This window comes from Microcebus murinus, chromosome 10 (genome assembly GCF_040939455.1).
Source record: "Microcebus murinus isolate Inina chromosome 10, M.murinus_Inina_mat1.0, whole genome shotgun sequence".
Taxonomy (NCBI): domain Eukaryota; kingdom Metazoa; phylum Chordata; class Mammalia; order Primates; family Cheirogaleidae; genus Microcebus; species Microcebus murinus.
This window is the reverse complement of record NC_134113.1, coordinates 24355695-24381960: the sequence shown is the minus strand read 5'-3', so window position 1 is coordinate 24381960 and position 26266 is coordinate 24355695. Positions and strand designations below refer to the sequence as shown.

At 36.9% G+C, this 26266-nt stretch overlaps 1 protein-coding gene and 1 long non-coding RNA gene across 3 annotated transcripts in view; one reads left to right on the top strand and one right to left on the bottom strand.

Moving 5' to 3' along the window:
* NTN4 (netrin 4) overlaps window positions 1-26266 on the bottom strand; it is a 111851-nt gene that overhangs the window by 7595 nt on the left and 77990 nt on the right. The window contains exons 6-8 of one of the 2 annotated variants that reach the window (XM_012775310.3): window positions 15893-16106; window positions 15409-15524; window positions 2294-2362 (exon numbers count right to left, since the gene is read on the bottom strand). In XM_012775310.3, the coding sequence (XP_012630764.2) occupies window positions 2294-2362; window positions 15409-15524; window positions 15893-16106 (399 nt within the window). The remainder of the gene's footprint in view (window positions 1-2293; window positions 2363-15408; window positions 15525-15892; window positions 16107-26266) is intronic. The other variant, XM_076007095.1, reaches the window with a different exon arrangement.
* The window catches only part of LOC142873346 (uncharacterized), a 167429-nt gene that overhangs the window by 99143 nt on the left and 42020 nt on the right, over window positions 1-26266 (top strand). The gene's annotated exons all lie outside the window — the stretch shown is intronic.

Here is a 26266-nt window from a genome sequence, read left to right as displayed (position 1 = left end):
GGCTCATTCATTTTTGCACTGGTTTCATCTCATTTATCTACATTAGCTGTACTCTTCTTAGGCAATTTCAACTGCTACTCTCTCTCAAATCAGTATGCTAAGAGAGTATCAACCATTTGCCTACTGCAATTATAATCTTAAATATGAATACATTCAGCTATCAAATCTAAATAGAAAGAGGAAACATAGGAAAGAGACTTATCTTGGCTTATATTTAAATTCTGACTATATTTTACTATTATAGCTGATTGTGTATAATGTTATGACAGAGAGCAAAATGTTACTGCCAGAATGTATTTTACATATTCTAAAGAGATCAAGTAATATTATGGACTACTAAATATTCTTCCCCTGGTGTAAAATGCAAGCTGACTGGGGTCAGGGAAGCTGTCCCTCTAGGATGGTAGAGCACCAGTATTCTGTATGGCTCAGGATTCCATTATGCTCTTCAATCTACAAAATGAATGTGCTGGGGGGTAAGTTATAGAATAAGTTGGGGTGGGGAAGAAAGTAAACCCAAAGAACACTGGAATGCAATGGTCCATGTTATTAGGAGAGTTCTTACTGGCTCACCTACATCTTGATGGAAGATTGTGTGTAATGAGATAACCCTATCTTGGCTGGGTCTTATATCTGAGAATATAGTTGTCAGCTATCTTTATTGAATCATCAAATTTCAGTCCTCCAAGGGGTCTTAAGAACCCATCTAGTCTTGCTTTATGTATAAGGAAGCAAATTTAAAGAAATTAAGTGAACTGTTCAAGTTTGCATGACTGGGTGGTTAGTAGTAGGGTTTGGACTAGAACTCTGATGAGATAAATGCATGAAGGGCGTGTAGCATAGTGCCTGGCACATGGCTGATGTATGGTAAATGTTCACTATCATCCCACTAGACCGTATGCTCAAAGAGAGCAGGGACCTTCTCTGTTCACTGCCACTCAATAAATATTTGCTATAGAAATAAATAAATGAAATGTTTGTTTCCATAAAGCTAGAGAATGGGGAAGGGAAAGGCTAGGTTTTTTTCCAAGTCTGTAGGAGTATTGTACTTAATAAGGCCTGGACATTTCATTACATCATTAAGAACATTCAAGTTCTTTTAAGTAGAAAATTAATACAGTTGTATTAAAAGATTGTTTGTAAATTCAGAGAGCTACCCAAATCTAAATGATGAGAACCAGTTGATATTTTTTCACTGAACTAACCAACTTTGGACTAAGTTATCATGTTTTTGCTTCTGATAATAAATACCACTTCCTCTAAACTGCCTTTCCTTTACTGGGCACTATACATTTCAGAAGTTTTCTTCTATTATTTAGCCAAGTTGGGTAAATAGAGGGAAGTGTGCATATAATTTTAGATAAGATTTATAAGGTTTTTGCCATTTACTTTTTTATCTTTTATGAGATGAAATATAATGTTATCAAGAACCTAAATACTTGGTTTCATAAATCATGACTTAAATTTTTCTCTTCATTGTGATGTGTATTTTAGGCTATGTAAATTATGGAGCAATAAAAAGCCTCAGACATTAGTCAAGAATATGGTCACAAGATAAGGTACCTTAATATATTTGATAGTAAATATAAAGCCATTTAGAATTTGAAGATAGTCTTTATTTAGGGCAGTATCATTTTCATTTTTCTGGATGATGTATTTTTCTGGTATTTGAAAGGCAGAGAGCAGGGGGAAGAGACCCAGGTAGACAGCTAGTCTCAGAGCCTCACAATTATACATTGTCTTCCTCCTCCCTACCATTTAATGAGCATCTAGTATGTGCTAGGTAATGTGCTGCATGTTTTTAAAAAATCTCATTTAATGAGGGAAGCTGCATCATCCCTATTTTACCAATGAGGAAACAAGTTTGGAAAGGTTAAGTTGCCCACCCAATAAGTCTGAAATCAAATCCATGTAGTTCTCAGTCCAAAGCTTGTGCTCTTAACCATTGTGAAATACTGCCTTAAGCTGATTTCTGTTTATTATTCCCACATGACAAAACAACACAGGAATCATTTAAATGGCTAAAGACTTCCCTTTTAGATTAATAAGGCAAGAAGCATCTGTGGGAAAGGATTATGTGTCATGACTTCTTCTTTTTGCTCTTTGCCTCTTTTCTTATAGTACAATAGCACTGCTTTTGCTCTACAAGCATCTTGTTCTCCCGAAGATATTCAACACCATTTACATTAGGAAAATCTAGCTTAAGACCAGAATATCGTGTTTAGTATTATAATGTAAGGCCAATGCTTTAATTTATTGAGAATGTCATCAGCCAGATGGGTTTCAAACTCACCATATGAATATTTCATTCCACAGAATGCCTTGGCATTTCCTAACACCTGTTCCTTACATTCACATTTACCTACAGAAAGTAAATGGAAAATGGTGTTATTAGAAAGAAAGAGCAAAAAAATAAGACATCAAAGACAAGTAAATCCAGGTAACACACTCTTTAGGCCTTGCTCAATTTATACAACATAATTCATAAATACTAAGAAACCATGAAAGTCATTCAAATGAAGTAGTATCTTGGCCAGGTGCAGTGGCTCATGCCTGTACTCCCAGCACTTTGGGAGGCCAAGGTGGGAGGATCACTTGAGCCCAAGAGTTCAAGACCAGCCTGGGCAACATAGTGAGACCCTGTCTCTACAAAAATAAAAAAAAAAATATTAGCTAGGCATAGTGGCATGCACCTGGAGTCCCAGCTACTTGGGAGGTTAGGTGGGAGGATCACTGGAGCCCAGGATTTTGAGACTATAGTGAGCTATGGTCATGTCACTGCCCCAGCTCAGGTAAGACCCTATAAAGTATTGATGGAAGAGAAATATAGAAGGGAGAAACAATGATATATTTCAATACTTGTAATTGATGTTATAGTAAATGCAGCCCAGTATTAATATTTAACACTAATGGAAAAGAACAATTGAAAGGACAACCTGTAAAAGAGATGATTGTCTTTTTACAATTAATGTTCACCACAAAAGCCAAATAAAATAAAATGATTGGACAGTCTATTGAAGGTGATGCCATCCATTTTGAAAGTATTTATTGAGCACCTATGATGTAGAAGACATGGTGCTATATACTCTATCACCAGAAAGATGAGCAAGGCTTACCTTAAGGCTTACAATTCAGTAGAGTGAATAAAGCAAGTGTGTAAAAAATGATAAGTGATCTAAGAGAAGTACAATATACTTGGGTGGAAGGGTCACATATGTTTGGGAAGATGGGAAAAGGCTTCATGGCTGAGGAAGAGTTTGAAATGAACTTTGTAGAATAAGTAGGATATTTTCTCTCAACAGTTAAAATGATATATTATAATTATTATGCGTGACAAATTTGCCAGGTCCTGTGAAAGACTTTCAAAATGCCTTTGTACATAGTGTATATATAGCATGCTCATCCTCATTTATGTATCTGTTTCCTCTGTACACTGTGCCCCTTGAGGACCATGGCTTTGTCTTACTCATCTTGATTTCCTGGAGCCCAGAATGGGTAGGATTTTCATTCTTGCTAATTTAACAACCTGATGTAATTTTTCCCTTTCTCTTTCTCCTCCCCTCCTGCCTTCATACACTGCATTTCATAGACACAGAGTAGCCATAACAGCAGCTAACATTTATTGAGGAACACTTACTACATGCCAGGCACTATTTTAAACATCTTACATTTATTTACTAATTTAAGATTCTAACAGGTAGAAATTTGATAGGAATATAGAGATAAAAGAGTGAGCAAAGAAATGCAAGAGAGAAAAGGGCAGAGTGTGTTCATAGAAGAGGCAGTAGTCCTGTCAATGTGGGAAACAGATTGAGTTGAGGACAGTAGAAGATAGGATGGAGGACCTTGATTGACGTGCTATTAGGGCCTGAATTTAGTTTGTTAGATAAAGGGGGACTTTCAAAGCTATCAGCTTAGAGAAGTTACATGAATTAAAAAATATAGATATATAAAAATTAATTCGGCATTTTTATGTCAAAAGTATCAGAATGGGGAGAAAATGGAGGCTGGAACCAATTATAGGCTAATGAAATCAATTATAATGGTAATTAATTTGAATGCCAACTATAAGCAATAAATGATATAAGGAACTTTACCCATATGATCTTATTTAATATTTATAATCTTATGAGATAGGTATTATTAACAACTGGAAAAATAAAGCCTCAAAGAAGTTAATTAGCTTGTCTTAGGCAGCACAGCTAATGAGAAAAGCCAGATTTTTCTTTTTATATTTCAAAGTAGTATGGGAGTACAAATGTTTTTGGTTACATGAATCACTTTTGTAATGCTTGAGTCAGGGTTAAAAGTGTGCTCATCACCTATATAGTGTTCATTGTATCTGCTAGGTAGTTTTTCACATATCCTCTACTCCCCCCTTCTCTCTGCTTGATTTCCATTGAGTTTTATTTCCCTCTATGTACACATGTGCTTATCAGTTAGTTCCAATTTAATAGTGAGTACATGTGGTGTTTGTTTTTCCATTCTTTAGATACTTCCCTTAGGATAATGATCTCCAGTTCCATTCAAATTGTTGCAAAAGGCATCAAGCCATCCTTCTTCATGGCTGAGTAGTATTCCATGGTATACATATACCACATTTTGTTAATCCACTCATGAATTGATGGGCACTTGGGTTGATTCCACATCTTTGCAATTATGAATTATGCTACAATAAACATTTTAATGCAGGTATCTTTTTGATAAAATGATTTCTTTTCCTTTGGGCAAATACCTAGTGGTGGGATTGTTGGGTCAAATTGTAGGTTTACTTTTAGTTCTTTGAAGAATCTCCACATTGTTTTCCATAGAGGTTGTATTAATTTGCAGTCTTACAACAGTGTATAAGTGTTCCTTTCTATCTGTATATACACCATATATACATCTATTGGTTTTTGGACTTTTTAATAAGAGCCATTCTAACTGGGGTAAGGTGATATTTCACTGTGGTTTTAATTTGTATTTCCCTGATGATTAGTGACATCGAACATTTTTTCATATGTTTACTGGCCATTTATCTATCTTCTTTTGAAAAGCTTCTGTTCATGTCTTTTGCCCACCGAATTTAACAGTACATCAAAAAAATAACCAACCATGACCAAGTGGGCTTCATTCTAGGGATGCAAGGATGGTTCAACACATATAAATCAATAAATGTGATTCACCACATAAACAGAAGCAAAAACAAAGATCATATGATGTGTCAATATATGCAGAAAAAGCGTGCAACAAAATTCAGCATCCTTTCATGATAAAAATCCTTAACAAACTAGGCATAGAAGGAACATATCTGTAAATTGTAAGAGCCATATATGACAAACCCACAGCTAGCATCACACTGAATGGGAAAGGTTGAAAGCATTCCCCCTAAGAACTGCAACAAGACAAGGATGCCACTGTGACCAGTTCTATTCAACATAGTGCTGGAAGTCCTAGCCGGAGCAATCAGGCAAGAGAAAGAAATTAAGGGTATCCAAATCAGGAAACAGAAGGTCAAACTACTGCTTTTTGCAGATGATGTGATCTTATATCTAGAAAACCTCAAAGATTACACTAAGAGACTCCTGGAATTGATAAATAAATTCAGCAAAGTCTCAGGTTACAAAATCAATGTACACAAATCAGTAGCGTTCCTATATACCAATAACAGTCAAGCTGAGAGTCAACTCAAAGACTCAATACCATGCACAGTTGCTAGAAAGAAAATAAAATACCTAGGAATATACTTAACTAAGGAAGTGAAAGATCTCCACATAGAGAACGAAGAAACACTGAGGAAAGATGATATAAACAAGTGGAAAAACATATCATGCTCATGGATTGGTAGAGTCAACATTGTTAAGGTGTCCATACTACCTAAAGTGATTTACAAATTCAATACAGTCCCCTTCAAAATATAAACATTATATTTTACAGATCTAGAAAAAAATAATTCTATGCTTTGTTTGGAACCAGAAAAGAGCTCAAGTAGCCAAAGCAATCTTAAGCAAAAGGAACAAATCATGAGACATCACATTACCATATTTCAAACTATACTACAAGGCTATAGTAACCCAAACCAAATAGAGACGTAGACCAATGGAACAGAGCAGAGAACCCATATATAAAACCATCTACATATAGCCAACTGATCTTTGACAAAGCAGACAACAATATACACTAGAGAAAAGAACCCCTATTCAATAAATGGGGCTGGGACAACTGGATAGCCACATGCAGAAGAATGAAACAGGATCAATATCTCTCACCACTAACAAAAATTAATTCAAAATAGATAAAGGACTTAAATGTAAGGCATGAAACCATAAGAATTCTAGAAGAAAATGTTGGAAAAACTCTTTTAGATATTGGCCTAGGGAAAGAATTTATGAAGAAGACCCCAATGGCAATCACAGCAACAACAAAAATAAATAAATAGGAATTGAATAAATTAAAAAGCTTCTGCATAGCCAAGGAAACAATCAACAGAGCAAATAGACAACCTACAGAATGGGAGAAAATATTCACGAGCTATACAACTAATAAAGGGTTAATAACCAGGATCTACAAAGAACTCAAGCAAATCAGTGAGAAAAACCAGATTTTAAGCCTTGGTAGGGGAATCTGAAGGCCTTGATATTTCCATTATATTGTCTCTCTAAGTCAGATGTAATGTGGGTCTGAACTAGAGAGGTACCTATGGGTCTAGAAAGGGAGAAATCTCAAGAGATGCTGTACAGTTTGGGTCTATAATGCTTGTCAATGGATTGAATGAGGCCAAGAGAAAAGGAAGTGTAAAAATGAACTTCGTGAAAATGAAGTTTCCAGCCAAGGTGACAGAGAGGATTGTAGTGTCACTAATGGAAATAGGGAAGTTAGGAGAAGGAGAACATTTCAGGCTGTATAATTTATGGCTTTGTGTAGCAATCAATTTTCTAACTTAATTATTGAAAGGGCATGGAGTAGCATATAGAGAGGAGAAAAAGCTGAAGAATTAGAACTCAGAAAAAAACAAGAATCAGGAGCGCATCAGAGATCTAGGTAGCAGAACTATTAGGCAGTCTCTTTTGTGGCTTCACTCTTGGAATCTAATCATTTTCAGACTGTCATTTCAGCTTAAGATTTAAATTCTGGAGACAGTTGGGGGGAGTGGGGGAAATGGGCATTTATTGAAACCTTAAAATCTGTACCCCCATAATATGCCGAAATAAAAAAAAATAATAAAAAAAAAAGAAATTGTAAAAAAAAAGATAAAAAAAAAAAATTCTGGAGACAGAACATCTGATTGGCTTCTCCAAGACTGTATGAAATCAGAAAAGGTGGGCTACCACAGAAAAATTGCTTTGAGCTACCACAGAAATAGCAGGAAAGAAGGGGAAATGGATTTGGCCAGAAGAAAACAACAGAGGTCTAGTATGAGGTGAATATAATGAATTAGAGAAGCCGACAGAACATCCAGGTGGAAATGAGAGTAGCTTCCATTGAGACTGGGTAGGTAGAAATAGCCACTTGAAGACTGGACACGCTTGAAGCTCTGGCAGAGCGGGGTGGGGAGGGTGGGCAGGGGCAAGATATGTAACCCTAACAATATTTGTACCCACAGAATTTGAGAAAAATAAATAAATAACTAAAATTATATATATATATAAAATAAAGTCCAAAAGAGAAAAAAAAAAAGAAATAGCAATGTGGAAAATACTGATATATTGGCTCTAACTAAAGCTGCTGTAAAAATCAGAGAATGAGATTTACATGTGGGAAATCACAGTGGAATTAAATAGTGGGAAAGAGAACTCAAAGGCTTAAAGTCAGCTGTTGCGATTTGTTAAATAATATTGCTTGTAATTGAAACATAGCAGAGAGGATTACTCATTCAGAAATTGTAGTACCCTAAGTGAATGGCTGACAGCTTTTGATAATTCTGTCAAAGCAGGAGACTAGGGTATAACTACCATGCTATAAAACCTAATGGGGCCGGGAGCAGTGGCTCACGCCTGTAATCCTAGCTCTCTGGGAGGCCGAGGCGGGCGGATTGCTCAAGGTCAGGAGTTCAAAACCAGCCTGAGCAAGAGCGAGACCCCCGTCTCTACTATAAATAGAAAGAAATTAATTGGCCAACTGATATGTATATAAAAAATTAGCCGGGCATGGTGGCGCATGCCTGTAGTCCCAGCTACTCGGGAGGCTGAGGCAGAAGGATCGCTCGAGCCCAGGAGTGTGAGGTTGCTGTGAGCTAGGCTGACGCCACGGCACTCACTCTAGCCTGGACAACAAAGCGAGACTCTGTCTCAAAAAAAAAAAAAAAAAAAAAAAAAAAAAAACCTAATGGAACCCCAAATGTCATACACTATTCCTCAAAACAGTGCTCTAAGAACATATATAGGTCTATTATTTGAAGGTCTTTCTTTGACTACTTTCCAATACTCCTTTTTCATATGCTTAGAGCTCAAAGATTAAAATTTGTTGGTCAGGCTTCAGCCCAGATGAATTTTCTTAAAAGAAATCTGGAAGGCGAGAAAAACCTGTTCAGTCATACTAGATTATTAGAACATTGAAAAAAATGAACATTGTTTAGTTCTGTGGTACTAGTTAAAACCAGTTTTGTTATTCAGGAAGTGAAATTTTACATCTGGTGTTTTCTACCTCACAAGAAGTAGTAGAAATTAAGGGCATTTTGTTGGTACAGTGCATGCATTACACTCCTAGTTGGAAGCTGTCTTTATGGAAACTTACAATAGGTAGGCACCTAGATTTGGGAATGAACTTTTTTTCAGTCTTTAAGAAACTGGTTATCACTTTTTTTGTTGTAAAATGGGTGCCCAGGAGCACTCTTCTATATGCAATGCAGGAAAATGAACAGTCTTCCTCAATCTGGAGCTCAACCAGATAAATTTCAGAGACTCTCTGGGGACATCCTAGACCTAACAGCTGCTGTGGACATAAGAGTCTGGAGTCATTCTGGTGCCAGCACTTTATGTGCTTGATTGGCATGCTGCCAACCCCTAATGACATGCACGATTGGCTTAGTGAATGTTCTATGGTGCTAAAAACTGTATTATTACAGATTTGGTTTAGAAGACAAAGTTGGAGAATTATAAAAAGTCATTGTGCTAGAAATATAGAATAAAACTTTTTAAAGTGGCTGCTAACATTAAAAATCATAAAATTTAGACTATGTAGCATATTAAGGCAAAAAATTAATGGAAAAGATTTGTTTTCTTTTTCATGTGCTGAAAAGATAAATATGACAATTTTATATTACCTTATCTTTCCCACCATCTTTCCTGTTATGATTTAAAATGAAACCATTAGGAAAATTATCATAAGATTATGCTAAATGAAAAAACCATGATACAGAATGGCAAATAACAGTGGTTCTCAGATCTGGGTTCTTGATTCTTGAAAGGTCCATAAGTTATCTATGAGAATCTTTTAAAGCTGTAGTTTCTTTGTGATCTAAAATATGGATTGATGGGTGGATAGAATTTAGGTGGCTGATACATGAATAAAACTCTTATAACTTTTCTGTACATCTGAAATTTTTCATAATAAAATCTGGGGAAAATTATCACAGACACTCTTGATCCATACAGCTTTGTAAATTTATACTTTAACACATTCTTAGTTCCAAACACATAGCAATGTTAGGTAAAGGAGAAAACAAAGACATAGCCTCTGTCAAAAACCAGATAAATATCTCTGTGGATTATTAATGAATAAATATGCAAAGGAGAAGAGCCTGAAATCATAGGTCTTTGGGACCTGGTTTCCTGATTTTAGATTTAGGCAGTGGAGGTCAGGAATTCAGATCCTAAGGGGTAATAGGACTAAAAAGAAACAATAGGCTCACTTTTTAAAGACAGAGATTGGACAAAGCTCTCTGTGCTGACGAAAGGAGGCTGAGGAGAGGGGAAAAAAAAAACAAACAATAAAACTGAAATTATTATTGTTTGTGGCCCGGGTTTGTAGCTTTTAGTGAACTTCAGGCCTGGGTAAGAGTGCAGGACTGGCTTCATGGATGTGAGACCTATGCCGTCGCACAGGGTCTCGTGCTGAAAAGGGCCTTGTGCTTGATTTAATGGTCTGTGTTGCCACCTTCAAATTCTTAATCATTTTTGAACAAGGGGCTCTGCATTTCATCTAGCACCAGGCCCTGCAAATTATGTAGCTAGTCCTGTAAGTGGCCTAGAAACTGATCCCAGTTGCCCTTCTTGTTTTCAAAGAATAGATATAATACAAAAAATATTAGATTAGATAGCATCAGTGAAAAGACATCTTAAAAATCCCTATGTTTGAACAATTAAATATGTATCCCAGAGAGCTCAATGGGTTAAAAAGAAATTCTTAATTCTTATTTGGAACTTGAATGATAATAAAAATACTGCATACAAAAGCCAGCAGGATTCAGCTAAAGAGATCTTATAAGAAAATTTATAACATTGAAAGTACTTGTTAAAAATATGAAAGACTAAAAATAAATGAGTTAACCATTGGACTCACAAAGCTAGAAAAGGAATTTAAAAATCAAACTTAAAGAAAATATAAGAAAGGAAATAATAAAGATATGATCAGAAATTTGTGAAATAAAGAAAAGTGAAATAGAGTCAATGTAACCAAAGTTGTTCTTTGAGAAAGTAAATTAAAATCAGCAAGACTGGGTGCAAAGTATACTATTTGGGTGACAGGTACACTAAAAATGCAGACGTTACCTCTGTACAAATCATCCAGGTAACCAAAAACCACTTATACCCCTAAATCTATTGAAATAAAAAAAATCAGCAAGATTGAGTAAGATAATAAGAAAAAAGGCACAAATAAGGTTAGGGGAAAAAAAGGAGATCTAACTACAGATTGATTAAAGAGTTAATAAATTATAAGTGAATGTTATGATGCCAGTAAAATTGTAAAAAATTAAATGAAATTGATAATTTTCTAAAAAACTTTAATCACCAATATCAACTCAAGGATAATACAAATAAATTAATAACCATTACAGACACTGAAGTAGCAATGTTTCCCTCTCCTCACAGATAACATTTCCAGATAGCTTTATTGATAAGTTCTAACAAACATTCAAGTAACTAAGGATTCTATTTTTATATAAATTATTGCAGAGAATAGAAAAAAAACATAGTGGGGGAGGGGACCTCCTAACTTACCCAAATATGGACAGTACAATAAATTATAGGCCAATATCAGTTATAAACACAAATATAAAAATCCTGAGCAAACAAACAAACAAAAACAAAAATTCTAGCAGATCAAATTCAGCAATATATGGATAAAAATATGTGATGACCAATAGAACTTATCCTAGAACTAAAGAAATAACTTGATACCAGAAAAATCTTATTTCCAAACACCACATTAATGGATTGCAAGAGAAAAACCATATGATTTTCTCAAAAGATGCAGAAGAAGCATTCAGCTAAATACAAAATTCATTGGTATTAAAACTAGAAATAGAAGAGAATGAGTTTTACTTCATAAAAAAATCAACATCATCAACATCATAGTCATGAACTTTTCAAAATATTTCCATCAAATTTGGGAAAACATTGTACTGGAGGCTCTACCTAATGTGATAAGGCAAGAGCGAAAAATGAGGTATGAGAACTAAGAAAGAAGAGACAAAACTGTCCTTATTTGCCAATGATATGATGGTCTACAAATCCAAGATAATTTATAGATATTAAGATTAGTAAACAAGTTCAGCAAGGTTGCCAAATACAAGATCAAAATACAAAAAATAAATTATTACTCCTTTATATTAATAATCATTTAGAAAATTCAAGTAAAGAACACCCACCCACTAGCAATAAAATTTATATGGTATCTACAAGTAAATTTATGCAAATCCATTTGGGAGAAAAGTAAAAGGCCTTAAAGAGGACCTTAATACATAGAAAGATATTGTCATGTTTGGGACTACTTAATATCATAAAGCTTTATAAAGTCAGTGCAATTCCACTAAATATCCCAACAGAGCTTTTTGTGGGACTTAGTAAACTTAATCTAAAATTCACACGTAAGAGCAAAGAACCAATAGCCAAGATAATTTCAAGAAAGAACAAAACAGAGGGATTTGCCATATCAGATATCAGGACTCATTATAAAGCTGTAATAATATGTTGTGATACCAGCTCATGAAACATGATAGAGAGACAAGGTACAGATCCATACACACGTAGAAACTGGATCTATAACAAGGCAGCATTACAAATAATGCCTCACCTACTCGCTCCTGTGACCATATCTTAGACATTGCCATTATCCATAACTGCTATCCGTCCAGTCTCAATTTCAAACATCCCATTCTTTGACTTCTACATCCTATCCTTCTAGCTTGCTTCCAACTCCAGCAATCCTTTGAAGCCCTATAATCTTTGGAGCCTATCTCTTTCTACCCTTACATCCTCCTTACCCAGATTGAATTCCATCAATGATCAATACTGTCTCTTGCTTCATTCTTGCTTCAAAAAACCATAGCCCAGTTTAAATCCAAGTCTTGGCTTATGCCTGTATCCACAGTGCTGAATGTGACTAGGAAAAACAAACAACCTCGCTGACTGGTGTTACTGTAAATGCTACACCTCTGCTCAAACCCCTCTGATGGCTTCCATCTTACTCCAGGTAAAAGCCAAACTGCTTACAGCAGCCTATACAGCTTCCGTTATACCCCCTCTCCCACTGCTCTCCCACGGCGTACTCTGTTCCAGCCACACTGGCCTCCTTGCTGTTTCATGGAAAAGCAGGCCGATTCCCACCACAGGGTGTTTGGACTTGCTGTATCTTCTTCCTAAACTTGCTTTCCTCTGTTATTTGTATATAGCTCACTCCCTTAACTTCTTCAGGTTTTCTTTCTCTCAAATGCCACCTTTCACTTGGCTTACCCTGATCAAACTATTTGAAAGTATGGCCCTCCCAAGCACTTCTTATCCCTCATCCCTGCTTTATTTTACTATTATACTAAATATTTCATTTGTTTATTAGCTGTCTTCCTCCATCAGAACATAAGTAACATGCAGGCAGGGATTTCTTCTGTTTTGTTCACTTACTATATTTACAATGCTGCCACATGATAGATAGTCAATAAATATTTGTTGGATGAATGAATGAATTTATAAAGAATTATAAAGAACTCCTACAAATTGGTAGGAAAATTACAAATAGGAAATTCACATAAAAGGAAACCTCAATGACCAAGAATCAAAGGTAGACACTTACATATCCATTTAAACTGTAACCGTTTAAAACTGTAAAAATCATTCTTAGAGCAAGTAGCTTGAAATGCCTTCTCAAGGCATAAAGTCACATATAAGAGAACACTCTTGGTACCATTATTTATAAGGGTGGAAAATTAGAAATTGGAAATATCCTAAATGGCAAACAATGGGAGAATAAAGAATGGTATGTTATATAATAGGATATATATATCTCAAAATACCACATGTTCAGGTCAAAAACATTTTTTTATTAGACACATAAAGACAGAGTCTCGCTATGTTGCCCAGGCTGAAGTGCAGTGGCTATTCACTGGCACAATCATAGCACAATACCTGTAACCTTGAACTTCTGGACTTAAGCGATCCTCCCACCTCAGCCTCCTCAGTAGCTGGGACTATAAGTGTGTGTCTCCTCCCCATGCCCAGCTACCAAAAACATTTTAGAAGAGTAGGTAACAGTATGGAGATTTCTCAAAGGCCTAAAAATAGAACTACCATTTGACCCAGCAATACCACTACTGGGTATCTCCAAAGGAAAAGAAATCAATATATCAAAAATATACCTATACTTGTATGTTTATTGCAGCACTATTTGCAACAGCAAAGATATGGAATCAACCTAGGTGCCCATCAATGGATGAATGGATAAATTGTAGTATATATTCACAATGGAATAGTATTCAGCCATAAAAAAGAATAAAATCACGTATTTTGCAGCAACATGGATGGAACTGGAGCTCATCTTAAGTGAAACAAGCCAGGCACAGAAATACACACATCACATGTTCTCACTCATAAGTGGGTGCTAAAAAATATGTTCACATGGACGTAGAGAGTGGAATGATAGACAGTGGAGACTTGGAAGGGTGAGGGGCTGGGGAGAGGATGATGAAAAACTGGTTAATGGGTACAATGTACATTACTAGGGTGATGAAGACCCTAATGCTCTGACTTGATCCCTATGCAATCTATGCATGTAGTAAAATTGCACATGCACACCATAAATTTGTACAAATAAAAAAAGAGTAGGTAAGTTATCATGTACATGGCATTTTACTCACAATATATATAGATAGTAAAATAGTAAAAACACAAAAGTGGATGACCAACATCAAGTTCACAACTGATTGTGCAGAGTAAGGGAGTCTGCTGAGCTTGTGGCTTCAAATGTATCTGTAACATTTTATAACTTAAATGAAAATATGAAACAATTATGCCAAAGCATAAAGTTTGATAACCCTTTTAAGGTGTGCATATGGGTGTCCATTGTACAACATTTTTGCTGTTTGTAATGCTTCATAATAAAAATATATTTAACTTATTATAAGTTTAATTTGGATCATGTGGTGAACACCTTATAATCAAGTGCTGACACAAGAGTTTTTAACCCACATTTAAGTTTGTGTTAAGGAGCAAGTTGGTGCTAAATACAGCCATTTGATAGTCTATAAAAGAAGAATAGAGGTAGCATAAACACAGAAATTAAGTATTCACACCAATATCATAGCCCATTCTTCAAAAGAAGGAACAGAAAAGTGTCATAGGAAAATCAAATCAGAGGAAATAGTAATCTAGATTTAGTAAATGCAAAGAACCATATGTATGTAGTGAACAGTCTTTAGGCCTTAGTTAAAAATCATTTTTCATATGCAATTCATGTTAATTTTATTCATCTTATTATTTGGCTTATATTTAGTTTGTAAAATTACTTTTGTTTTCTAGTTGCAAAAAAGCTATAAACATGAGGAGTTCACATCTAGCTTTTGCTTTGTACATCTTCAGTTACACCAGGTTTGTAAGAATATTTTTTCCTTAAATGAATTTGTACATTGCCAAACTTGAGATATTTAGTTAGATTTTAATTTTAACTGTCCGTTAGAGAGAGGAAAACACACCAAAGTATTAACAGTGGTATAATGAGATTTGGCGTGACCTTTTTTTAATGTAATGTTTTGCATTTTCCAAATTTTCTATACTAACTATACCTGGTAATGTAATAATAATAAGATTTTTAAAAGTTTGTTAAAATTCCCTTAACTATATGTTACAGTTTTATACTTATGGGGGTTACTACACTATTAAACCTTAGAACTAAGGAATTCCTTCCCCTCACAGGATACAAAAGATGTTCCCTGGTTTGTCACACATCATTGTTCCTCAAGACCAGACCTAGAAATATGATATTCGGTTATATCTGTCTCACCTGAGTGTCGAAGTGCTGAAAATCCTTGCTCATCCTCCCACTCCCAGGTTGGTTCGCTCTTATTTTGCATGGAATGGAAGTCAGGAATTTCATGATACCAGTCCATGTCTGTGCTGCTAATAAAATAGAAAATGATGGAGAACTTATTAAGGAATTTTTAGACCTTGAAAAGAAACGAATCTATTTACAGAGATTTAAACCTTATAATCTACCTTCCTATACTTTCACTTTCCAGAACTAAACAGTGTTTTAAGGAACTATTGTGAAGAATTTATTAATATTTTGCAAAATGAACTAGACCATCTCTTAGAATCTTGCAAGAAAAAATTATTTGATTTTGTGATTTGACAAAAATTCGTTAAAAAAGAGATGTGCAAACATATCTTTGATCCACCAGTGGAATGCAAGATTTTCCAAATCACTCCCAGATCTTCAAAAGAATCTGAAAGACACATGGACAAGAGCAAGAGCCATGCACGTTCACCTGCTGAGGCAGTCTCCAGTGAGAGGGTCGCAGCTCCCTGCACAGTCACAAGGCCGACAGCCGTAGTCCCCGAAGCCCCAGTACCCCACCATGCACCTGTCACAATGTGGCCCTGCCACCCCAGGCTTGCAAGGGCAGTCACCATTGCTGGGGTCACAGAAGGTCACTGAGCTGAAAGGAAGGACAGCTGATCCAACCGGATGGCAGGAACACACTGCAACAGAGAAGACATGCAAGGGCTGATGAGTGACTGCAGATTATCTGTGTGGAGGTTAGGCCCCGCGATCCCCGAATACCTCCCCTTCCCCGCACAGCATGTTTCTGAGACTCCTTTTTTAGCCAGTTGGTATACGCTCAGAGAATGAAAGCTAATTAAATTATAGATGCACAAGATGTAATCAGAAAAGCATGTCTGCTGCAAAAAGAACCACACAATTTATGCTAAAATGGAAGGCATTAAATGTGAACACCTTTTGGTGGGGGCAATGAGGCCAAACCAGCAAAGAAGACAGAGAAGCAGCGTTCAGTGAGAAGAGGGAAAAGTCAGAGAGAGCATGATGTTCTAGAAGCCAAACAAAGAAAGTTTCAAGCAGGAGGGCAACATCAACTGTGTCAAATGTTGAAAGGTCACAGAAGGTGAGGCCTAGGGATGAAGTGCTGTGTCTGACCACATGGAGGACGACGGGAACCTTGGCAGGAAGAATTTCAGTGTGACCCATAGTGAGTGGGACGCCCAGCTGAAGAGGACTCAGGAGAGAAGGGGAGCAGAGGAATGAAGACGGTGAGAACAAACAGCTCTTTTGAGGAGCTTTTCTATAAGGGTACAGAAATATGGTGGTAGCTAAAACTGGATGGTGATCTGAACTCAGGTGAAGGTTTGGGTTTTGGTTTGTTTCATTCTGTTGTAAGATGGGAGAAATTACGGCACATTTGATGTTTGATGTTGATGGGAACCATCCAGTAGAAAGGGAAAAATCAAAGACCAAAAGAGAGATGGGAGAATTGTTGGAGGGACTCTTGAGTATACTTGAGTAGGGAAGAAGGGACGGGATCTGATGTAGAGGAAGAGAGTTTGGCCATAGGCAGGAGCATGTTCGGTTCATAGCAACAGGATGGAAGACAGGGCATATTGACACATGCAGGGAAGTGCAGAATGGCAGTGGAGGGAGCTGGTAGGATGTTTCTTCTAATTGCTTAAAGTTTCTGGATGAAATAGGAAGCAAGGTCATCATCAGATTAGAGATGATGAAAGTCTGAGGAGTGGGAGAGTGAATGAGAGACTTAGGAAGTGAAGTATCATTAATTGCTGGGCAGCATTAAGGCCACATTTGAGGTCAGTGATCATGAATTTATAGCGATGCCAGATAAAGTCATTGTCTGTTTTCTCCAGTTTCATACAGCTAAGAAGGTTCAGGTTTGATGAAGGAGGAAAGTTGGATTTAGCCTGGGTGGAGTCAAATGCAGGGCCTCAGATTGGAATCTATAATCAGCCATTTCTGTAAGTCCTTAATATTAATCCAAAGTTCTTCTCAGCTCTCTCCCTACTCCCAGAATTGCCTACTGCTAACAGTTTGACAATCTGCACCACTTTCTTTGTTCCTGGGATGACAAAAATGGCTGAAGAAAGTGTGTATGTGTATTATACACACACACACACACACACACACACACACACACACATATATATATATATATATATATATATGTGCTTATTGTGTTTATCACAAATTCATGAAACCTAACTTCAGTTGGGTCACCTAAGTGGTGCTCATCAACTCTATTTATTCAAGTTTACTTGAAATTAAAAAAAAATTTTTCCTCACAGAGGTTGTTCCAGAATTTCCCCAGGCTTTTCAATCACCCTGCCCACTTAGTCTGATGATTCTAATTCATTGATATGGCCCTCTGGATAATCTCTTTTCCACTTCAAAATCTCTTTTTCATCTTTCTACTCCTTTCTCCAGGAATCAAGTGAGAAATGCTGGGAGAGATCTTAGATTATGGCCCTGCCTCCCACTAGCCTCTGTGATCTCAGGCAAGAAGTATAACTTTCCTGAACCTTAATTTCTTTATTGTGGTACCTACATCTCTTGGAGAGTTCATGAGGTTGAAGTAATTTTAAATGAAATGACTTCAGTAAGGTGCATAGCATAGTGTCTGACACCAAATAGGCCAACTCTTCCTGCCATGTCTTTTCACTAATACTTTAGATCCCACTCTCTCCTTTTGCCTCTTGGAAACTTCTTTTATTGATTACTTTGTCATTAAAATGTCAATTAGGTTTCCAATCTCCACTACTGATTAACTGTATGACTTGTGGCAAGATACCTAGCCTCTCATCTTGGCTTGAAAGGAGATCGTACATGCAAAGCCTGTACTAAGAGGACATTCTCCAGTACTATCCTTGGTCTTCTCAATCTCTATACCAGTGGTCTCTAACCTTTCAAGCACCAGGAACTGGTTTCATGAAAGACAGTTTTTCCATGGGGGTGCACGCAGAGCTCAGGTGGTGAAGGAGAGTGGCTGGAAATACAGATGAAGCTTCGCTTGCTCACCTGCCACTCACCTCCTGCTGTGCTGCCCCCCCACTCCCTGCCAAGTTTCAAGGAAGACAATTTTTCAATGGACGGCAGCAGGGGGTAGGGGGGAGACTGTGGGGCTCTGTGGCCCAGTCCTACAAGAGGTTGGGGACCACAGGAGTTGGGGACCACAGCTCTACACTGTGCCTGGTATGGTGGTATGCAGTTAAATAATAGTAAATAAATTAACTAATTAAGTTAATAATTCTTATAGAGGTATAGGATTGATGTTTATGTGAGTAATGATGTCATCCTTCAAGGTACTCATAGTCTTGTCAGGCAAACAGAGAAGCTAATAAAAAATTCCCATATAGTGTGATGTGCTATAATAGAGGTATATTTAAAGAGCTATGGGATTTCATTTGTGGTATTGGGTTGAAAAAAGAAATAAAGTAATAAAATAATTTAAATAAATTAAAAAAAATAAAGAGCTATGGGAGCACAGTGGGGGTTAAGGCAGCACAGGCTGAGGGAATCACATCAGATTCACAAAGGAGGCATCATTTAGATATCTGAGTCAAATCATAAAAGATGAATAGGAGTTTACAAGTAGAAAATGCGGGGAAGGTAGGCAGTTGCTCATTCCAGCTTAGTCTTTATTTGATTGATTGATTGATTGAGACAGGGTCTTGCTATGTTGCCTTTGCTGGAGTGCAGTGGTGTCATCATAGCTTACTGCAACCTCAAACTCCTGGGCTCAAGTGATCCTCCTGCCTCAGCCTCCTAAGTAGCTGGGACCTCAGGTGCGCACAACCATGCCCAGCTAATTTTTCTATTTTTTGTAGAGATGGGGTCTCATTGTTGCTCAGGCTGGTCTCCAACTCTTGGCCTCAATTGATCCTCCCACCTCCGCCTCCTAGAGTGCTAGGATTACAGGTGTGAGCCACCACACCAGGCCCAGCTTAGTCTTTAGATACTCTCCCCATTGCATTTTTTTTGGAGACAAGGTCTTGCTCTATTGCCAAGGCTGGAGTGCTGTGGCATGATCATTGCTCACTGTAACCTCTAACTCCTAGGCTCAAGCAATCCTCCTGCATCAGCCTCCCCAGTAGCTGGGATTACAGGTGCGTGCCACCACCAGTAGTCCCTGGCTAATATATATATATTTTTTTTCGTAGAGGCAAGGGTCTGGCTATGTTGTCCAGGCTGGTCTTGAACTCCCGACCTCAAACAATCCTCCCAAAGTGCTGGGATTATAGGTGTGAGCCACAGCACTTGGCCACATTGAATTAAAAAAAATGTTTTTTCATTCTTAATTGTGGTAAAAAACACATACCATAAAATTTACCATCCCAGACATTTTTAGGTGTATAGTTCATCCTCATTGCATTTTATGCTTCTGCATTATGTGGAGGCTCTTATTGCTTCTGGAAATGTTATATTCTCATGCCTCAGTGCCTTTGGCCATGCCTGTCTGCCATTCCCCAACTTGTTCATCTAGTTAACCACTCTTTCCTTCTCACTGCCTCTGTTCTTTATATATATTTCTGTTATGTGTGTATCCCAGGCACAGTTGTGGTCCCCAACCCCTGTGGTCCCCAACCTCTGTGGAACTGGGCCATAGAGCCCTGCAGTATCTCCCCACCCACCCCCCACCTCCCACCCCCGCTGCCATCCATTGAAAAATTGTCTTCCTTGAAATTTGGCAGGGAGTGGGGGGGGGCAACACAGCAGAAGGTGAGTGGCAGGTGAGCAAGCGAAGCTTCATCTGTATTTCCAGCCACTCTCCTTCACCACCTGAGCTCTGCGTGCACCCCCATGGAAAAATGGTCTTTCATGAAACCGGTTCCTGGTGCTTGAAAAGTTAGAGACCACTGATGTAGAGAGTGAGAAGACCAAGGATAGAATACTGGAGAATGTCCTCTTAGTACAGGCAGTTGGAGGAGCAATAACTTGTGAAGCAAATTATTAAAGATCAGGTCAAGAGAGAGAAGAAAAATCAAGAAAGTATTATGGAAACCAAAGGATGAGAGAGTTTCAAGCAATTAGTGTCAAACAATGCAGGATGCTCAAGTTGCATAAGAGTGACAGTAGGCCAGTAACACTGTCAATGAGGAGGTCACTGGTGACTTTTGTGGGAACAAGAACTGGAAACATACAGGCATTGCTGGTATACTGTACTACTCTGTTTAGATTTCTCTTTCATCTTTTTTAACCAATCATCATCAGAGCCATGGCTCTCGGTCAACTAACAAATGTTAATGACAATAATTCCAATGTTTATGAAGCATTTGTGGTTTACAAAGTGAACTCACCCCTGAGCCAAACATTTAATGTCCTTCTTGCTATGGCTTTGTCTACTTTTCCAGTCTTTCCTCTCATTATTCTCTTGCATATAGCCCTTATTCTAATCAAATGGGACAATTTCTAGACACACCACAATCTTTCCTGTTTCTGTGCTTTTATTAATGTCAGTAGGAAAATCCTTCTTCCCATATCTATCTTTCAAAATTCTGTACATCCTTCAAAATCTATCTCAAATGTCACCGCAAAGGTTGTCCCAATTCAACTGTTTGGGGTGGTGAGCATGTTCAAGGTAGGAGATCTGTTGACATCTTTCTTATTAAAGACAGAACTTTTGAAATTGAAATATAATGATACTCAGAAAAGAAAAGTGGGGTGCAGCATCCCCCACCCAGCACTCCCTTCCACCTCCATGAATAAAGCCATGGCAGCTACTCCAGTTGTCCATCTAAGGGATAGGTTTGCCTTCTTTAAAAGTCCTTATTCCAACAAAGTTGAAGATGATTTATCCTTTCTTTGCAACCCCCCAGTGCTTTAAAAAATAACATTTCTTTTTATAGCTCTTATCACATTCTACTTTGCATTACAGACAATTGGGTGTTTTCTTCTCTATCATACTGGTCTGTAAGCTCCTTCAATGTGAGCATGTGTGACACTCACCTATGCCCTGCAGTGCTTGGTGGAGGCAGACTTGAGTTCAACTTCTAGCCAAAATTTTTTACTTTTTGGAGCACCACATTTCTATTTTATGAGGTTTTATTGAGGGTTAAACTAGAGATAATGTATGTCCCTAGCACTTAGTAAGATACTAGCAAATGGTAGATTACAGCTGTTCAAAAATGACCCTTGAATTGAATTAAAGGGCAATGATGAAAATGCTACTATGAACAATGAAGGAAAACACCATAAAAGACATTGTTTAAAAGGGTAACAGTGTGTGTGTTTGTTTAAGGCAGCATTTATTTATTCATTCACTTACTCAACAAACATTTAATGGGCACCTACTATGTGTGAGTGCTGAGCAAATTGCTAGGGATCTAATTTGAAAAAAATAGTCTTACCCCTTAAAGAGATCTATAGTTTAGAAGAATAATTATTCCAAAATTAAAAAAAAAAAAACTTACCTAACACAAGGTGAGAAGTAAAGATTTTGCCTGTAAAACGTTGAGTTTCTAAGGAGAATATCTTTATTTAACTTCATACAGTTATGGTAATCATTATTTCGACATTAAAGTCATTAATTTTTTTCTTCAGTTGGGTTTTGTTATGTGAACATTAGGCATTTTCCCTTAAGGTATCAAAACACTATTGATTTGTCCTTTGTTTTTTATTAAGAATTAATTTGGAGGGATTATATGTAACATGGATATATCAAAACACTATGTTCAAAATAGTGTAGAAATTACTTAAAATGAAATCACATAGCCCAGTATAGAAATTACATCATTTTGAGATGGCTAAATAATAGTTGCTGTATCACTCAGTTAAGTCAGTTTGGTTCTTGACAGAAGATAAGGGAGATTTAGCCAGAAAAAGATGTTGTAGGACCCCTTATATGGTAATATACAGTATTCCACCACCACTATCTTTTTCTCTAATAGAAAATTTGAGTATTTCCAGGAGTTGACCTCTCTGTTCTACCATATATTTTAAAATCTACACACATTTCAGGAATGGCCAGAGAAAAATGTGATTCTCTCACATATGCTAGCGGATTTCTGTCAATGTGACTTTTTACATAATTACAAGATAAAAATACCATTTGAAAACTATGCAGAACTAGCTCCAGGCAGAAGGCCGACACTTTTTGCAGCACACTTTCTCAGACTGCACACTGAGGCTTGCCTTGCATACCTGTCTCCTGATGTTTGATAGCAGTCAATATCTGACATTCATAATCTACATTTCTTATTTTTTCCAAAATGTAAATAGATTTTCTTCTTGCTTGAGGGAAAAAAAGCATCTTCTTAGGTTCTGTTCTGCTTCCCCAACACATATTTCTTACTGATTGTTGATTCTAAAATGCAACCCAAGCACTTACCTTTTACACAATAAATGTCAAAGTTATGAGCTACAGTGACATAAGTTCTTGATGTCAGCTTTTTCTTCTTCTTGTTAGACATAAAACCCAACAGTTTGAACTATCATCATATACTATCATTTTGAATTTAATTATTTTTTCATTATAATTTTTAGGGTAGAGAGCTGTTGTGAACTGTCCTTAAAAGCCAAAATGGTGCTTTGGGTGGCAGCCAGATATGTTTAGAAACTGGCCTGTCCCGGTGGTAAATCATTTGTCACTGGAATCATAGTCCCCCCCCCCAAAAAAAAACAAAAAACATTTGCTCTAGGCTGCTCATTCCCATAACCATAGTAGCAAAATGAAATTATTACAAATGTTATTTTAATTTCCAGATATTGTCACAAGGGTTTTTTGATAATGCATATGACTTATTTTGAATGGTACATTCTTTACCCAAGTGTTTTATTAGAAGAAAATCTGAAGTAATAATTCAAAACTTTCAAAACAGATGAGATAGAGGAAATGAGTACTTTATAAAATATTTCACAACAGGTTCCCTTCAAGTAATGAATTTAGATAAAACCTAAATATGATTCAAATTTTATCTACAGATACATGTTTGCAGCAATGCACCTATTTTGTGAAGCACTGCCCCTCTGTAGAGCGTTTACAGAAAAGAGGACATGAAACTGCTCTGCTGGATCTTCTAGCAGGAAACACAACTGTCAATGAAACAATGGATGGTCACATTTTAAACAACCTTGTGCATCCATAAGGCTCTAAAACTAGTACTTGTATCACACACAAAGGTTGACATTAAATATAGCTATTTGAAAATTTCCTGTAAGATTTCTTAGGAAGACAGACAATAAAATAGAGGCAGTATAATAAAGTTGTTAGAAGAACAGCTTGGGAGTCAGAATAGATGACTATATTCTGAGGCTTATTCTTTATAAGACTTTGTGAAATTAACCTCATCAACTCTCAGTTTTCTCACCAATGAAGTAAGAATAACAAGACCTATGCCACAGGGTTGTTTGTGTGCGGATTAAATGAGATAGTGATGTAACAGGCATTTAGTGGCACCAAATGTTCGAAAAGTATCTAATATTATTATCTGGATGAAATGTATTAGTTTTAAAATGCCCACTATTCATTCATTCACTCACACTTTCACCAAGAAGTTCTTGAACTTTAGTGTTAACATGAACTATGTTAGGGGCTAAAGACACAATAATGGATACAAAGCATCATATCTCTTGAGTGAGAGAGGAGAGATGTGCAGATCAATAATTACAGGGCAGTAACTTTTAACAGAGTTATTGGGAACAGAGGAAAGAGCAGTAACTGTCTCACTGCAGATAAGAGTTGTTTTTTAAAGGAAACTAATGATTTGGCTGGCTGTCCAAACTGCCTCCTTACCTTGCACCTGGGAGGAATTTGGTGGCACATTGCAGCACAGCTTTCTTGACTTTCTTAAATCCTATAGAATTAAGTCACTGTCCTGTTACATGTTCCTGTCCTTGGATAAAAAGATTAGCCTGCCATTACTCTCACTTTGTAGATCACAGTATGTTGAGAAAAAGTAGGGTGTCATCTATGGTCCTGCTGCTTAAAGGGAAGTACCCTGAAATGTCATGCAGGACAAGAGTCGAAATGGCCAGGAGCATAATGGAACCACTATGGCCCCCTTTATTCTGACAGGAATGCTATAGCCTTTGATGGTGGAGTCAGAGGAAACCATTGCTGCCAGTTCATCTTTATTCACACCTTCACTAGGTCTCTGGGAGTCCATTTGCATGTCTTTCACTCAGGGAGTGACCCCTGACACCAAGCTCTCCATAGAAACCACCAGGGGGGCTCAGCATCTTACCCCTTTAAAATTGTCAGGCCTCCTTAGAGTTACCTAATGGCTCTAACTTTTGCTATTCTTTAGTAAAAGCTACACTGGGAGAAAAATGCCCTGAAAGTATTTGCTCCGTATTTAGCTTTTCTAAAAACAGAACTCAAAGTTCAAGGCCCTTAGCTGGGAAAGAGGCTGCTCGTCAAGTCCAGTGGCCACTACCCAGGGCCACCCCCTGGGCAACGCCTCTGGGCTCCCAACATTGTTTTCTCCTGAAAAGGCCAAGGCCCTGCAGAATTTCTGAGGAGAAAATTTTAATAGCAAAGTCATTTCAAAAGCCGCCCAGCTGCCAGCTGAGGTTCTCAGAGGGATTGGGGCTTCACGGGGATGATTTTGAAGTGCAGCTCTGAGCAGAAATGACACAATATGAACTGTTATAAATGTATTAAGTGAGAAGTTAAACAGTAGATAAAATGAAGTCTTCTGCAGTTTCTGGGCATTGTTTTTTCCTTTCCTTTGACTTTTTTTTCCCAGCATATTATAGGGGTACTTTCCTTTGACTTTCAACTATTTTTACTATCATTACCTATAAAAAATAAAGAAAAAATTGTAGATGTATAATTACAATTGTTCTACAAAAGGCAGTGTGGTTACCCCTTTACTATCCTAGAGAACATTTTTCTATTGATCCTTGAAATGTTATATACAGTGTGTTCAATGATAGCTAGTTCCACAATATTCAAGGTGTATTTAATTCAAATGAAATTATGCTTGAATAAATCTAATAAAAAAATAATTTAAATTAAGATTTGTCTTTCACTTACAGTAATTTAATGTCTCCTGAGTTATTGTACATACCACACAAAAGAGGACGATCCATTTGTGTGTGAGATCTGCCTCTATTTAAAGCTTTAAAAAAATAAATGTATGGTATTTAAGTATATTTTCTATCTGTATTCTATAAACTTTTAAATGCATAGTGCAAATAATACAAAAATCATACCCTTTACTTTTAATGCTTTACTATGTGACTACTGCTCAGACCCTCTATTTAATTTCTGTATCATTCCTTTCCTGTTTACTAGTTGTAACAGAGCCAGTTACTATTTATTCCTGGGTATATCTAAGAGATCTTAGGCAGTTAAAAAGCCAATTTTTTATTCTCAGTTTGCTTCTTCAGTTAAAACTGAAGAAAGTATTTCTGTGTAAATGGACAAATTTTATTACAAGACAACTTTTGGATATAATTTTAAACACTGCATTTTGGTTCTATCATACACTATTATCTCTTTTTTATTTTTTTGAAGAAATACCACCTGCTCAGCCTCCTGTGTTCCTATTCCACTCAGGTACCATCTTCCGTAGCCGGGAATTGGAGTTCTCTCTAACTCCTTTTTCCTTTGAAGAAACAAGCTCTATTGACTGTATCTATCTTAGATCTCTCCTTTGAACTGATGTGATTCGTCCCTGCTATAATCTGTCATGCCACCCTTTTTCTTCATAACACTTATTACAGTTTTTAATTGCATATTTAGTTGGGTAAATTTATTTGCAGTTTATTTACATGGAGGTAAAGACTCTGTTTTGTTGTATAGACAGTGACTAGACTAGGCCTGACATGTGGGAGACATTGAATAAATCTAGGTTCAGTTTTTTTAAAGGGATAAATTGTGTCACTTACTAAA